General features: G+C 48.3%; 1 protein-coding gene across 2 annotated transcripts; it reads left to right on the forward strand.

Annotated features, from left to right (window-relative positions):
- Positions 1 to 2742: 2742 nt before the first annotated feature.
- On the forward strand, positions 2743 to 13507 carry CHMP7 (charged multivesicular body protein 7). 2 transcript variants are annotated; one of them, XM_053578182.1, is made up of 10 exons: positions 2743 to 3334; positions 5552 to 5723; positions 7826 to 8011; positions 8649 to 8782; positions 9693 to 9741; positions 9958 to 10077; positions 10357 to 10455; positions 10777 to 10837; positions 11633 to 11812; positions 12034 to 13507. In XM_053578182.1, the coding sequence occupies exons 1-10, from the start codon at positions 3036 to 3038 to the stop codon at positions 12084 to 12086; spliced, it is 1353 nt and encodes a 450-aa protein (XP_053434157.1). In that variant the 5' UTR covers positions 2743 to 3035; the 3' UTR covers positions 12087 to 13507. The 2 variants fall into 2 exon arrangements, with proteins under 2 accessions (XP_053434157.1, XP_053434158.1); XM_053578183.1 differs by having other exon boundaries at positions 2961 to 3164.
- The last annotated feature ends 1458 nt before the right edge of the window (positions 13508 to 14965 follow it).

The raw sequence follows: 14965 nt of genomic DNA on the forward strand, positions 1-14965 counted from the left end.
CTGTTTCTACTAGAAAAATTAGATGGGCACTGTGGAGGGCACCTGCAGTTCCAGCTACTTGGAAGGCTGAGGCAGGAGAATCACCTGAACTCAGGAGTTTGAGGTTGCTCAGAGCTATAACACCACGGTATTGGAGCCTGTGGTAAGAGAGTGAGACTCTGTTTCAAAAAAACAAACAAAAGAAACTCAACAACGGGTGGTACCTGTGGCTCAAGTAGTAGGGTGCCTGCCCCATATACTGTGAGTGGTGGGTTCAAGCCTGGGCCCGGCCAAAACTGCAAAAAAACAAAACACAAACTCAACAACAAAACTCCTGACCTCAAGCAATCCTCCTGCTTTGGCCTCCCAAAGTGCTAGGACTACAGGTGTGAGCCACTGTACCCAATCTCATAGATGAGTTTTTATGATTCATCGTGTAAGTAGGGTCCAATAAGGTACACACATCTCACATTATAAGTCTCTGTTGCCAAGGACATTAGTAAGTAGTATCACCCACAGTCTGGTTGTTGCTAATTGCAACTTCAGTTTCCACTTACTATGTTCCTCAACCTTCTGATTTTATTTTATTTTATTTTTTACTCAGCCTGGGTAGAGTGCCTTGGTGTCTCAGCGCACAGCAACCTCAAATCCCTGGGCTCAAGAGATCCTCTTGCCTCAGTCTCCCAAGTAGATGGGACTACAGGAGCCCATCACATGCCCAGCTATCCTTTCGCCTTTTAAGTGGGTCAGTTAAAAAGAAAATCAATTTATTCCCAACACACTGGACGGCTTAAGAATTTTATGTATGTACATGAACTCATTGTACCTGGCCTTACATTAGTGTTTAGGTCTAGTGGCTTGATCAGATTCAAAGTACTTAACAGGTGATTCCATGTACTTCCTTTTGTAACATTAAGATCAACCAGTAGGGCGGCGCCTGTGGCTCAAGGAGTAGGGCGCCGGTCCCATATGCCGGAGGTGGCGGGTTCAAACCCAGCCCCGGCCAAAAAAAAAAAAAAAAAAAGATCAACCAGTAGGTGTTGTCAAACTGACCCATCTATTCTAACATTCCTAGGGTGCTACTTTAGATAGGGTGTTCAGACAAGGCCTTTCTAAGGAGGTGACCTTTAAACTGTGACCTGAAGGATGAAAAGAGCCAGTCATACAGAGAGAGGAAGAGTGTAGGAGGCTGAAGCCCTGAGGTGAGAAAGAGTGTGCCACTTCCTCCCACTCAGGATCAGCAGGGCTTTACCTAGTCTCTGCCACTCCCAGTAACTCTTTCAGCCTCCAAAAAGAGAAAATGGAGAGGGTTCTGCCTGGAGGTGTCAGGAACCAGTGGCTTTTTCAGGTGCAGGCAGCCTTGGGGACTTAACTTTGCTCTCAGGAAAATGCTTAGGTGCAGGACGAATTAGGCCTAGAGACCAAAGTAAGAAAACAACTTGGTCTCTCTCATAACACAAACCAAGCAGCCATTTTATCGGGCATGACAACATGTCAGAAATGTGCTTCTTAGGATACAACTTATCTATTCATATCCTATGCTATTTTTTTCCTAGAATGTTCTCCACCAGACTTAAAATAGTTGTGTTTCAACTTTGTCTTCTGTAAAATGGAGAAAGTATCAACACTTACCTCACAGAATTGATGAGTATTAGAGGAGTATTGACTGAGCAAGCACTAGGAGAAATCTACCAGAATACAAGGGTATCATTTCTGCACTCATATATCTCTTCCCTTCCTTTAAATGCTTATTAAAATTCTTTTTTACCTTGAGTTCCAACTAATGTACGCAGTGAAACTCAGTAATAATGTCTAGTATACTACGTGCTAGAAACTTTACACACAACAAACATTTCCTTCGAAAACAACTCTATTCAGTAACATTATTTTACATAGCAAGAAAGGTTATATACTTGACCACGGTCACACAGCCAGGGAGTGCCAGAGGCCAGGTTCATATTTATTATGGTGATTGTACTGTTCAATCAAACAGGAAACTCCTTTAACTGTGGTGATTGTTATTTTGTTTCATCAAACAGGAAAACAGGAAACTCCTTTCACTTTTTTTTTTTTTGAGACAGCGTCTCTGTCGGCCTGGGTAGAGTGCCTTGGTGTCTCAGCGAATAACTCAAATCCCTGTGCTGAAGATCCTCTTGCTCAATCTCCCAAGTAGCTGGGATTACAGGAGCCCGTCACATGCCCGCTATCCTTTCGCCTCTTAAGTGGGTCAGTTAAAAAGAAAAGCAATTTATTTCCAACGCACTGGACAGCTTAAGAATTTTATATATGTATATGAGCTCATTGTACCTGGCCTTAAGGAACTACGGAAGGAACAAAAGACAAAATAGTAAATGCTAAACTGTGTAGTCCAGGAAAGAGATCAAAAATGAGTCAGGACAGTCAAAGGTTTTGGGAAAGAGTTACTTAGATTTGTGCTGCGCCTTAAGGGTTCAGTATATTGATTCTCGGAAGTATCTCTAAAATAAGTGTGTGCACCATCACAGAGCTTGAGTGACCAACAGTTCTTTTTATCCGCTGACATTATCTTAAAAGTAAGTATCTTGGAAGTTTAAATGTCTGAGGAAGGACGTCTGGTCTAAACCGTGATCCAAGGACCCACCAGGGAGGTACTGGAGCCACTCGCGTACTCTAGCGGGGACTTTCTAGTCCCATGATCTCAAACTACAAATCAGAGGTGTAATCGTTTCCCTCCCTATAACGCTTTACCAGACTGCGATTCCTGAACCGGCCGCAGTAGGCATCCAGCTGTCACGCACGCGCGAAGCTCTTCTTCCCGCACAAAGACCGCAGGCGGAGGGGCCGACGCAAAAGCTCTTGTGTCGCTCTGAAAATAACGTCATCACTCACCACCTGGTGAAGGGAGCGCAGCGCAAGGCATGCGTGGTGAGGACTTTCGGGACTTATTTCACGCTGGGGGCGGCGGTGACGCGTGACTGAGGAGGAGGTGGTCTGGGAACGGAAGCCGGGAGGGAACTAGGGCGGAAGAGGACTGGGGCCAGGGTTGTGTTCGGGTCCTTGCCGGGGCTGGGGTTCCGATGTGGTCCCCAGAGCGGGAGGCCGAGGCCCTGGCCGGGGCAGACCTGGCAGGCCTACTGCCCCCCGAGTGGGAGGAGGACGAGGAGCGCATGTCTTTCCTGTTCTCTGCCTTCAAGAGAAGTCGCGAGGTGAACAGCACCGACTGGGACAGCAAGATGGGCTTCTGGGCGCCGTTGGTGCTGAGCCACAGCCGCCGCCAGGGGGTGGTGCGCCTGCGCCTGCGGGACTTGCAGGAGGCCTTTCAGCGCAAGGGTAGCGTCCCACTGGGGCTGGCCACGGTGCTGCAGGACCTGCTGCGGTGAGGGGCGGGCCGGGGCCGGGCGGGCGGGGTTGGCTCTCTGAGGGCACCGAGGACCTGGTCCTCTTTGACCGCGCGCTGCGCCCAGTCCAAGGTCTGGGCCAGAGTAGGCGTCCAGTGTTTGTCCAGTGGGCGAAAAAGAAGGCTGGAGGAGAGAGCGAGGGGTTCTGGAGAGAGATCGTGAGGCCAGGATAGTCCAATTAGATGAGTTCCAGACAGTAAAACGAGAAGCCAGCGGTGACAGAGGTGACTATGGTTTGTCTGGACTAGAATCCCGTTGTGCAGTTATTTCTTAAGGGCCTCCAAATTTGAATTTCTTTTGGAGCAGAAAGTCTACGAGGTAAGATTTGTTGAACTAAGGAAGATCACAGCTAGGAAGAGGGCATTCGTAGGGAAGAGGCTTGTGTGCATCCTGCCATCAACCGGTGGCACAGGCCATGCGTCTGGCTTGTCCTTGGCACAGGCTGTTTGTAAACACAGAGCAGGAGGAGGAGGACTTTCCTGAGTATCTTGGTGTCCTGAAAAGGTCTGTAGGTGATACGTGTGCTACAGGTGCAGTGTTTTGAAGGTACCTAAGGAGGTGACATTGATCTCTATTATTTGTACAGCACTTCACAGTATAAATATACTCTGATTACACTATTTTATTGGGCCCTCCCAGTAGCCTTGTGGCGAGGTGATAGAGTTATCCTCAGCAGACAGAAGAGGAAACTGTCTCAGATCAAGTGACTTACTCAGGATTACACAGCTAGTTAGAGGTAATGCCAGGACTGGACCCCTGGTCTTCAGATTCTAAATCATCTGCACTTCACACTGTACAAATCATTGAGACCAGCCTACCATGGTAGCTCCCTCAGGGAAGGAAGGATATGGCCTTTTTTTAGCTTGCTGCTCTTGGTGGTTAATAGGTCTCTCTTCTTTACTTTTGTTCTCAGTACCTTTTCATTGATATTGATGTGACGAGCCTTTCAGAAATTCTCCTTTTGGAGAAAGTGTATTGTGGAAAAAGTTTTAGTTCATGCCTGAAGTGGGGAACAAGGGAAACAGTAGTAGCTGAAAAGTCAGTGTGGATGAGACAAGAATGGGCCTCTTTATTGCAAAGGGACAATTGTCTTCCACTTCCAACCCAGAGGTCTGTAACATATGGGTCATCTTGAAAGTCCTGACACACGCAAAAATCAAGAAATGTAAAATCTGCGTGGACAGAAATACATGAAGCCCTTCCAGCAACACCAGTAAGCTGAGCAAGTTGAAACTTGCACGGGTGAATCATAAAGAATGCTATCTACTGCATTGCTTAGATGTGTATTAATGGACCATAACACAGTCTATCTCAAAACTGTCGTAGTGATCCACGTACCTCCATATCTCCTCTCCTGGTTGCTGGCACTCTAGTGAAGCTTCCTGGTGTTAGACCAGGTCTGGCATCTGAACAATTTCTCAGGGAGATAATTCTCCATGGAAGTAGGTTAGCATAGTAGGTAACAGCTTTGCTTAAAGGCCAACTGGCCTGGAACCAAAACCTGGGTCTGCCATTTGTTAAATTATGTGCCCCTGGACTAATTGTATGCTGTCTTTAAGCCTCAGTTTGACTGATTATACAGTGAATGATGATTGTACCTAGGTTTATTGTGAGAATGTGAAGAGATGTTCCTTATATAGCCCTTAGCATAGTGACTGGCCTGTGGTAAGCATTTAATAAATTTAGCTGCTCTTACTATTACCATGAAACACTAACATCTTATCCACACGCTAACTTAGATATAGCAGAAAGTCCTTTCTCTGTACGTCTTTGTATTGCCCCTTACGTCTTAGCCTTAACAGTGATCCTTTATTTCTTTTTATTGTTTTGAGCACCATTTGTAAAAGGAAATGTCAACATAGGTTTGGTTGCCTCCTATGCCTCTGTAATCTTGGTGGAGCACTTGTGTTTTGGAGCCTAGCAAATCACGCTTTAAATTTGGCCTCTCTCCTCACCCTCTCATTCCCTCCGTTTTTTGATTAGTTAAAATGCTGGTAACACCACCTATCTCAGAGAATTGTGAGCCTTGGAGCTGGAGTATAAGTTCTGTATGTTGTAACTGACACAGAGTAGGGGCCTAATGCATGGTAGTGATGATGATGAAGTTCCTCTTTTGGGAACAGGGGGAAGGAGGGGACTGGAATGGGACATTGCAGTGAGTGCCACTACATGACCCTTTCTTTCTTTCCCTGCAGCCGAGGGGAACTGCAGCGGGAGTCAGACTTCATGGCCAGTGTAGACAGCAGCTGGATCTCCTGGGGGGTCGGGGTTTTCCTGTTGAAGCCTCTCAAGTGGACTCTTTCTAACGTGCTGGGGGAGAATAAGGTCCCAGCTGAGGAGGTGCTTGTGGCTGTGGAGCTGCTCAAGGTGGGTGCTCAGAAGGGGGTGTGGCCTGGGGTACCATCTGGTATGACGGGAGGGTCCTCTGCTTTTCTGTGTACATCCTTAGAAAAGGACTGTCTATTTTACCTGGTGACATAGTTACATAGTTGATCACTGAGTTTATCTGACCTTTCTTCTACTGTGATTTGTAGCATTATTTCTTTGTTAGTTAGACTTTGAAATTTCAAGGGTGATCCTTTGGGAATTGTCAGTAACAAACAGTTGGTTATTTTCTAGTATTCACAGAGATTAACGATAAGCTATAATTGAAGAAATGCTTTGCCTTCTGTGGTTTGCTGACAGGAATTTTCTCAGGATTTCCGAGGACCTTGTGGCTTTCAGCTCGGCCTGCCCCTAAATCAGCAAACCAGGCTCAGCCTTCTACTTTGACTATACGCAGCTTACGGATGGCCTGCGTGCCACTGTCCTTGCTCTTCTGTCTTGAAGAGCATGAGGGCCTTGTCCTGGTCAGTCAGCTTCCTCCTGGCCTGGCCTGCCCTTCCCACCCAGATCGCATAGCTGATTGCCTGGCCAGCATTCTCTGTTCCTTTGCATTTCCCTTGGTCCCAGCCAGGAGACACAAAGCAGAGCCACAGGCTTGGATCAGCCACACCGTCTGCCTTTCCTGCTGGGGAGAATCACCCTATCGCCCAGGCTGAGGCCCCCATCAGGTGCCATCTGTAGGAGGCCCGCAGAGCCCCCAGCTTTCTTCTCCTTTCCTGTTGCCTCACACTCTGGTTCTGTTCTCCGTCCTCTTCCTCTCTGTAGGCACTTTGCAGAGAAGAGCGCTCCTGAGTGAGGCCTGCAGCGTTCTGTGCTCGGGATGCAGCGCCTTCCTGCGCAGACCTGCTCTGCCTCTGCCGTGTCCCTCTTGTCCCTTGTCCCCTCAGCTAGCCTCTGTCCCGTCCGTCCTGTCTCCCTCTCTTGATGCTCTCCTTCTTCAGCCTCTAAGCCCACCCAACCTTTCCCCATCACACATGGTTTCCTGTGGCGCGTGGGCCCTGCCTAGTGACTGCTGTCTCTTTGATGAGGCGTTACCATCACCACTTCCTCATGTCCTGTTCACTCTGTCACTTACTTCAGTCCCCCTCTTTTCACCAAAACTGCCATGGATGACATTGTGGGAACTTTCTGTGTGTTTGTGTTTACGAAATGGGCTGAATATTTGAGTGGCAGAAGTACGTTGTAGGCGGTAGTTGTTTTGAAATGCACAGCCCGATCCTGACCTCTGGGCCCTTCTGTAGTCCTAGAAGCTTCCACATAGCTGGACCAGTGCACGATCTCCTCCCCCACCCAAAGAAAAACACCCATTTCTCCTCACCCCGACAGACCCAACACACTCTGCCTCACATTGAGGAGGTCTCCGAAATCTACCAATCTCTCTCTGTCCCCCAGGATTTTTGACTGAACAGCCCACATTTCTTCAGGGGGACCCCCTTCTTCCATCTATACTCCCTTTCCCCACCTGCATGGTTATTCCCCCAACCCTCTGCCCTGAGCTCCAGCGCTCAGTCAGGGTCCCCACAGCGAATGCCGGGTGCTTTGGGTGTTTCTGGGCCAAGCTCAGGTCCTGGTTTGCAGTCCTTTTACAGTGTTTGCAGTGTCACTGAATGACAGCAAAACGAAGCAGCTAGAATTGGAAGGGAATTGACCTGCCATCTCATCCACCCTCTTTGGTTTGTGAGAGGAATGCTGAGAACCAGTGATGTGGGGACTGATTCGGGGTTGCATTGGTTGGGCTAGAATTCAGGCCTCAGCTGAAGTCCACAGCTCCTTGCACTACACCTCACCACCTCCTTCTGTGCTTGGGGAATCAAGGCCAGGGAGAGGCAGAAACTTGCAGTCCCAGACGGAAGTGCGAGTACAGAGCTGTCTGCTGTGTATCATGTGCCTCACTGTAGACCTTGTCACTCATCTTTCCTCCAAAGTTTCAAAAATTACAAGTCTTTTTGCCTTTTCAAAAAGCCACTACTTCAGGGAGGGTGGGGTCAGCGTGTCTCTGCTCTTACCTTGTGTGATCATGGTTTTAAAGCTTAGGGTCAGGGCTCACTGCATCCCATGGTGAGCCGACTTTGCCTTCTCTGCAGGAAAAGGCCGAGGAAATGTATCGTCTGTATCAGAACTCCCCGCTGTCCTCCCACCCTGTGGTAGCCCTTTCCGAGCTGAGCGCCCTCTGTGCTAACTCCTGCCCGGATGAGAGGACCTTCTACTTGGTGTTGCTGCAGCTGCAGAAGGAGAAGAGAGTCACAGTCCTTGAGCAGAATGGGGAGAAGGTATAGAAGTTCGTCTGTTCACTCACTGACACAGCAGTGACTTAACTGAGTGGATACTGTTGTCCCCCCTTATCCAAGGTGCCCCCCGTGAGTCACTTGGTAGCTATCTTGGTTATCAGATCGACTGTCATGGAATCACAGTGCTCACATTTAAGTGACTCTTACTAGACTCGAATTGCAGTGCTGAACAGCCCACATTTAAGTAACCCTTATGCAGAGTAATATCCCAAGGCACAAAAGTTGTGATGCTGGCAGTTTGGATATGCCAAGGAGAAGCCTAAAGTGCTTCGTTTAAATGAAAACGTGGAAGTTCTCCACTTAATAATGAAAGAGAGAAAACCCACATGCTGAGCTTGCTCAGATCTATGGTAAGAATGGATCTTCTGTTGGAAAAATTATGAATAAAGAAAAATGTGTATAGTGTGTACAAGGTGAACATAAAGTTTGTGTGCGGTTTAAAATGGTTTAACATAGTAAATTGCACACCAATGTCACTGACAACCTGTACGCGTAGAGTTCAGTGCTATCTGAGGATTCAGGCATCTGCTGGGAGTCTTGGGATATATCCCCCATGGATAAGTGGGGTCACTGTACTCACATGCCCACCGGTACTCAGTAATATGTCCCTGTCCCTCAGATTGTGAAGTTTGCCCGGGGGCCACATGCCAAGGTGTCCCCCGTCAATGACGTAGACGTCGGGGTTTACCAGCTGATGCAGAGCGAACAGCTCCTCTCGCGCAAAGTGGAGTCCTTATCCCAGGAAGCAGAGAGGTAACTTACCCCTGAGCTGAACCCCCACCCCACCTTACCAGAGTTAGCAAAACATTGGTCATCTGTGGTCTCTTTTTTAAAAAGAAAGGTTATTATGGCGGCACCTGTGGCTCAAGGAGTAGGGCGCCGGTCCCATATGCCGGAGGTGGCAAGTTCAAACCCAGCCCTGGCCAAAAACCAAAAAAAAAAAAAGGTTATTATTATTATTACTTTTTTTTTTACTAATTATAAAGTACTAACTGCTCAATGCAGAAATCATGGAAAACACAGAGTATCACAAAGGAGAAGAAAAATGAGTCTCAGTGCTCCTTCCTCAGGATTACGACTGTGATGTTATGTTTGTGTTCTTTTGTGCCAGTGTTCATTGGGCCGGGTGTTGTCTCTGGGACTTGGGATGTAACAGTGAACAGACAGGTCTCTGCCTTCACAGAGGTCTTTCTGAAGGTCTCCTCCCTTGGACGACTGTGCCAGAGATCCCTGTCAAGGCACAGGAACACCCCTCTGAAACAGGAAGACACTGAGATATTAGCTCCGAAGTTGTTCAGTCAGTCTTAAAATGGGAGAGATCCAGCCTTGGAAGGGGAAGGGTTATGTCCAAGGTCATTGTTGGGGTTAGGAATTGATTTCCTATCCCCCCCAGTGAGAAGCTGTGTGTGTATTCTATTTGTGCGCTCTCCCCTAAGGACTGAAACTGCCTGTCCTTAGTCAGTTTGCCTTCCCACAGGCCTAAGTCTGTGTCTTGACTTGCTGCAGGAGTTTGGCAGTGGGCTGGTGGTTGCCATTGGGTAGAGTGGGTTTGTTTTTTTCGTTTAAAGCCACCTTAACTAAATGTTATTCTCAGGGACCTTTGAAGACTCTGCCACTCTCATCCTGTGGCACAGTCATCTCCATCTGTCCCTTTGTTTCACAGGTGTAAAGAAGAAGCCCGCCGGGCATGCCGAGAAGGAAAGAAACAACTGGTGAGTTCTCTTCCCCTCTGGCCGTGTAGCAGTGTCCTGGGCAGGCAGAGAGGGGCCCACTGCAGGCTTGTAGGGAACAGAGTCTGCAGGTGGCCCAGAGACTGATTTTACAAATGGGAGGGAAGAAGGTGTGGGTGGTTTTATTGTCTGGGAAGGGCTGGCTTGCCCTCTGGCTTGTCTAATCCATCCCTGACCTAAGTCTCCATGCCCTACTAGGCACTGAGGTCTCTCAAGGCCAAGCAACGGACGGAGAAGCGCATTGAGGCCCTGCATGCCAAGCTGGACACTGTTCAAGGCATTCTGGACCGGATCTGTGCCTCCCAGACAGATCAGATGGTAGCCGCTCACTCTGCTCCATACTGGCTGGTCTTTCCAGCATGCACTGCTCTTCCCCACAACCGTGGCTTTGCTGTTTGGAAGATGTCTGTTCTTTGAGGATGTGGCTGGGGTTGCCTTTGCTTTTCCTATTGGGAGGTTTGGCCCCAGTGCACATGGGGTGAATTGAGCCTGGGTTGCAGAAAAGCCCCCCAAAGCTGTCTTTTGGAGCTAAGACAATATTACATGTATTTTGCCAAATGTTTGTCATTTGCATTAATAACTTTGCTTTCTCCTCAGGTATTTAATGCCTACCAGGCTGGGGTAGGAGCACTAAAACTCTCCATGAAGGATGTCACAGTGGAGAAGGCAGAGAGCCTTGTGGATCAGATCCAGGAGGTACTGGGAGGGACCAGGGAGGGACACACACAAAGTTAGAGAGGACATATTTCACTGTGTTGCATGTCCTTTTCTCCAAACTTGACTTGTTATCTTGTGAACTGAAGGAAGCTTTTCTTGATTCTCAGATGGGGCAGTGTTTCTTTGTAACCCTAGACATTGTTCCCCAAAGACCAAAATGCTCAGAGACTCCATTCCCAGTGTCCAAGGTCATTCTTGGGGTTAGGAATTGATTTCCTATCCCTCACAATAAGAAGCTGTGTGTGTTTTCTGTTCTCCTCCCTCCCCACCCCAAGGATTGACAGCTTTTGTCTCTTACAGCTCTGTGACACCCAGGATGAAGTTTCTCAGACTCTGGCTGGTGGGGTAACCAATGGCTTGGGTGAGTGGATTGACAAGATGATGCTTTCTCTTTTTCTTCTTTCTTTCCCAGAGAGCTTTGCTTCCCTATGCTATGGTTTCATCATAGATTTGCTTTTCTTGGCATAGGCAGGCTTCACCTCGCATATCCTATCTGGGCTTTTCTGCAGGGGCAGTAAGAAGGAATTGCAATTTCCTCCTACAGAGGCTGTGATGGTGACCCATCTGTGCTCCAGTATTCCTTTTTCACAAGGCTTTTGGCCAGAAGATCCTTTTGAAGGGCAAGGGGAGGCAGTGTCCATTCAGTGGGGTTAGCAAAATACACTTCCTTGATGATTTAGCTCTATGGAAAATGAGTATCTGCTTGAAGGTCTCCTCTATCTCTTGACTCACAAGATTTTTGGGGGGGTAGACAATCTCACTCTGTCACTGTGGATAGAGTGCCATGTTGTCACAGCTCACAGCAACCTTAATCTCTTGGATTCAAGTGCTCCTCTTGCCTCAGCCTCCCACGTAGCTTAGGACTACAGGCACCTGCCACAGTCCTTCGCTAATTTTTCTATTTTTAGTAGAGATGGGGTCTCGCTCAGGCTGGACTCGAACTCCTGAGTCCAAACTATTCACCCACTTCAGCCTCCCAGAGTGCTGCGATTGCAGGTGTGAGCCACCATGCCCAGCCATGATTTTTTTTTTAACCTACAGAGAGGCCTAGGCATCCTTTGTAAAGCTGAGTGGGTTTTTGGTAACTCAGTCCTGTGTGCATTAATGCGTTACTTCCTTGGAGTTTATGCTTTTTTATGTTGTCTCTTCTGTCCAGATTTTGACAGTGAGGAACTGGAGAAGGAATTGGACATCCTCCTTCAGGACACCACCAAAGAACCTTTGGATCTGCCCAACAACCCCAATGAGACGTTTTATACCAACAGTGTGCCTAACCCTAGGAACTCGGATGCTGAACTTGAAGCTGAACTTGAGAAGCTGTCCTTATCAGAAGGAGGTGTGGAGCTGTTTTCCAGGGTTGCTGGTGGACACGTGGCACTCTGGCTAACCATGTTGATGGGTCCCAGCCCAATTACTCATTTGCTGGGGTGCCAGAGGCCTGTAAGGGAGTTGGGGGGTGGTTGTCACTTACATTAAGATTCAGTCCCTTAAACACTAGGATGCTTTCATCATAAAGATGTTCCCGTTATAGTGTTCCGTCGTTTCTTCTCCTTGCAGGTTTGGTCCCAAGCAGTAAATCACCGAAAAGGCAATTGGAACCGACTCTCTAAAGCCATTGTAGGACCCTCAAGTGAAGGACCCTCATGTGAATGAAAGACCAGGCTTGTCTGTGTATATAGTTATTTAAATGCAAAGCTCTCAGAGTTTTTGGGGAAGAGGAGGAAGGAGAACCACTCTGATTTATCTGGATGCTACCACTTACTACAGGACAGATAGGATTTCTGGAAGCGTTGCCCCAAAGGCTTGCTCCCAGCTGGTATCATGGACCTGCCTTCTCATCTTTATAGTGCCACGATTTATACAGTTCTGTGTTTGACCTGTTGTCTCTCATAGCCTGCAGTTCTTGCCATTGGCTCAGTTAGGTTTGTCTTCACCCACCAGCTTCGTTCCAGCCCATGAAGGTGAAAGATTTGCAGCTTTGCCAAATGTCCCCCCACCACCTGCCTCCATGGTTTTTTACAGGGGTTTATTCTGTCTGTGATGTCAGTTAAGTAACTTACTCCTGTCCCACTTAATTTCCACTGGTGATGAGAAGAATGAGAATCACACAGAAGTTTTATCTGAGGGGACTTAAGAGCTGCTATTTTATGGAAAAGCATACAATGTAAAAGATTTCTCTCTAGGGTTATTTGTCAGAATCTCCGGGTGTTCAGGAAAAAAGGTCTCCCTTGAGTGGCTCAGCGTTGTGACAGTTGGGAGGGGGATCATGTGGTTGGTGGACACTGCCTCTTCCATCTTATGCAGGAGATCTGATGATGGGGAAAGGATTAATCTGGGTCTTTTGCACTTGGGTGGGGAGAAGCCCAGAAGCCCAGAGGGCCACAAGATGTCCAGATCTCATGTGCTTTTTTAAAGAGGTGAAATTTTTGCCTTGGCCCCATCATCAATAACTTAAAGTGAAACATATATATTTATTTTCCACAATGAGCCACACAACAATACACCTCCCCTTCTTGAGCCTGGCACACAATAAGGCTCTTTGTTTGAAATTAGAAAGCATTTTGCTCTTAGCCCACTGCTCAGGGCAGTGGTCTGAGCCAGGATGTGCAATAGACACAGGAGGTCATGCCCTCTATGGGGTCTGCCGAGCGCGTCCCCGGCAGGCTCTGCACTGCCCCTGCCTCCCACGGTCCCATCTTCCTGCTTCCTTTGAGGAACTGGAGGTGGTGGTGTGGGAGGACAGACAGGAGAGAGTCTGAAGGCAACAGAGAACAGGTAACCGCCACATGGCCACTGCAGCCCAGGCGAAAGGAGATCTGCCTGGAGCCCTTGGCCCTGTCCCTCCTGTCTGAGGTGGCAGACAGCAGAGGAGAAGAATCTGCTCCAAGCCAGGAGCAGGAATCGCCGTTCTGGTCAGTGAATTTCTCTCCCACTGGACCTTGGGAAATGGAAATGTTGGGGGTGAAGAGAAACAATCACTATTTTTTCTTTTTTACCTGGTAAATAATTAAATGAAAAAACTCAAGCACTTGTCCTGGTCTTTTCTTGAGGTTGGGATTAGTTTCTGGTTCCTTCGTGCCTCCCCTGACCTCAGCCCCCAGCCCCCAGCCCCCACTTTGGTTCTGGCAAGGCCACAGGAGAGTGGGGTAGCTTGATGGTGTGAGCAGGGAGTTGCTGTGAAGGCTGGTCAGTCAGACTGCCACTCCCCTACGGGAGGACTGGTTTTTGGCCACTTGTGGCTTAGAGGTGTGCCGTTGTTTTTATCTGTTTCCCATCGCCTCTTTATATTCCGTGAGTGGCCTAATTGATTCCCCTGTGATCATACCATATTTTAGTCTGGCACCACCGTTTCTCAGTGTCTCCTATGTGCTTGGTGTCTGCCCTGTGGGGGAGATGGGCTTGGAGGTGGAGGGCAGGGTCAGACGCAGGCTAGGAGACTGACCACGGCACTGGGTCTGCAGCTCCAGGTAGGTAAGCCAGTGAGTGAGCCAGCCGGGGAGAGTGTTAAGAATGTAGCACAGAAAGCCCTGGGAGAAGGTAAAGGCCCATGACCTGATGGCAAGGACAAGAGCGACTATAGCTGACCGGTCACATAGAGGAGAGATAACTTCTGAGATGCCATTACTTCTGCTGGAGGAAAGTGGCTTGGACTTGGTGAGCCTTGTTACCTGGTTCATGTTACCTTTCTCTAGCTGTCCTGAGCCGCTAAGAAATCCTGGTTTAAATAGTCCAGCCCTATTCTTTGCTGTGCTACAGGAAATAAGACGACATTGAGTCTGTGCTTGGATCAGAGAACAAGTAGGGGTAACCTACAAGTATGTTTGGTGGTGGGTGCTGTTTCCAGCATGTCCCCACGGTGGGGCCAAGTGTTGCATCAGGAGTGAGGGCCATATGAGGGTCCCCTCCTCTTGAGAGAATGGACTTAGTTCATCAGGGGGTTGAGGAACTTTCTTACGTGTGGAGATACATCAGGCCCCGATCAATCACGTTCCTAAGCTGCCCTCTTGAAAGTGATGGACTTTAAAGAAGTTCAGAGGATGAACACTTCCAACTGGTGGGCTCAGTGGGGGGCTTTATGAATGATAGCTAAGCTTTTGCTTTCCTTGAGTTTTTTCTTGATTTTCAAAATCTTGTAAAGCAATCTACAATTTTAAAAATATCATTTGTGATTGTACTGAGAACAAGTGGGGAGAGAGAATGTCATAAGGCCAGGGTCACTTTTGGAGTCAGCAGTCTTGGCTGGGAGTCAGGAAACCTGCTTCTATATCTTACCTTGGCTACTAAATGTGACAGGTGTAGACGGCGTCACCCAGAGACCAGGCTGTAGAAATGTTCTGGCCAGGTTTATTGAAGGGGGAGGGTGACCTGTGTGGGCAGTGCAAGATGGCATCTGTGCCCTGGGAGCAGTTAGGGACCACTTTTATGTGGGGCCATGGAGGGTGGGCACATTCCACAGGTTGCCTGTCAGGGTCTTTCCTTCTGGTAGGGT

This window comes from Nycticebus coucang, chromosome 24, assembly GCF_027406575.1.
Source record: "Nycticebus coucang isolate mNycCou1 chromosome 24, mNycCou1.pri, whole genome shotgun sequence".
Taxonomy (NCBI): Eukaryota; Metazoa; Chordata; class Mammalia; order Primates; family Lorisidae; genus Nycticebus; species Nycticebus coucang.

Excerpts from the sequence above, each read along its gene's own strand:
- CHMP7 (XM_053578182.1), top strand. The coding sequence starts at position 3,036 with ATGTGGTCCCCAGAGCGGGAGGCCGAGGCCCTGGCCGGGGCAGACCTG. Across the intron at positions 9,742-9,957 it reads GAGAAGGAAAGAAACAACTG|GCACTGAGGTCTCTCAAGGC; the intron begins GTGAGTTCTCTT and ends ATGCCCTACTAG. Across the intron at positions 10,078-10,356 it reads CCTCCCAGACAGATCAGATG|GTATTTAATGCCTACCAGGC; the intron begins GTAGCCGCTCAC and ends CTTTCTCCTCAG.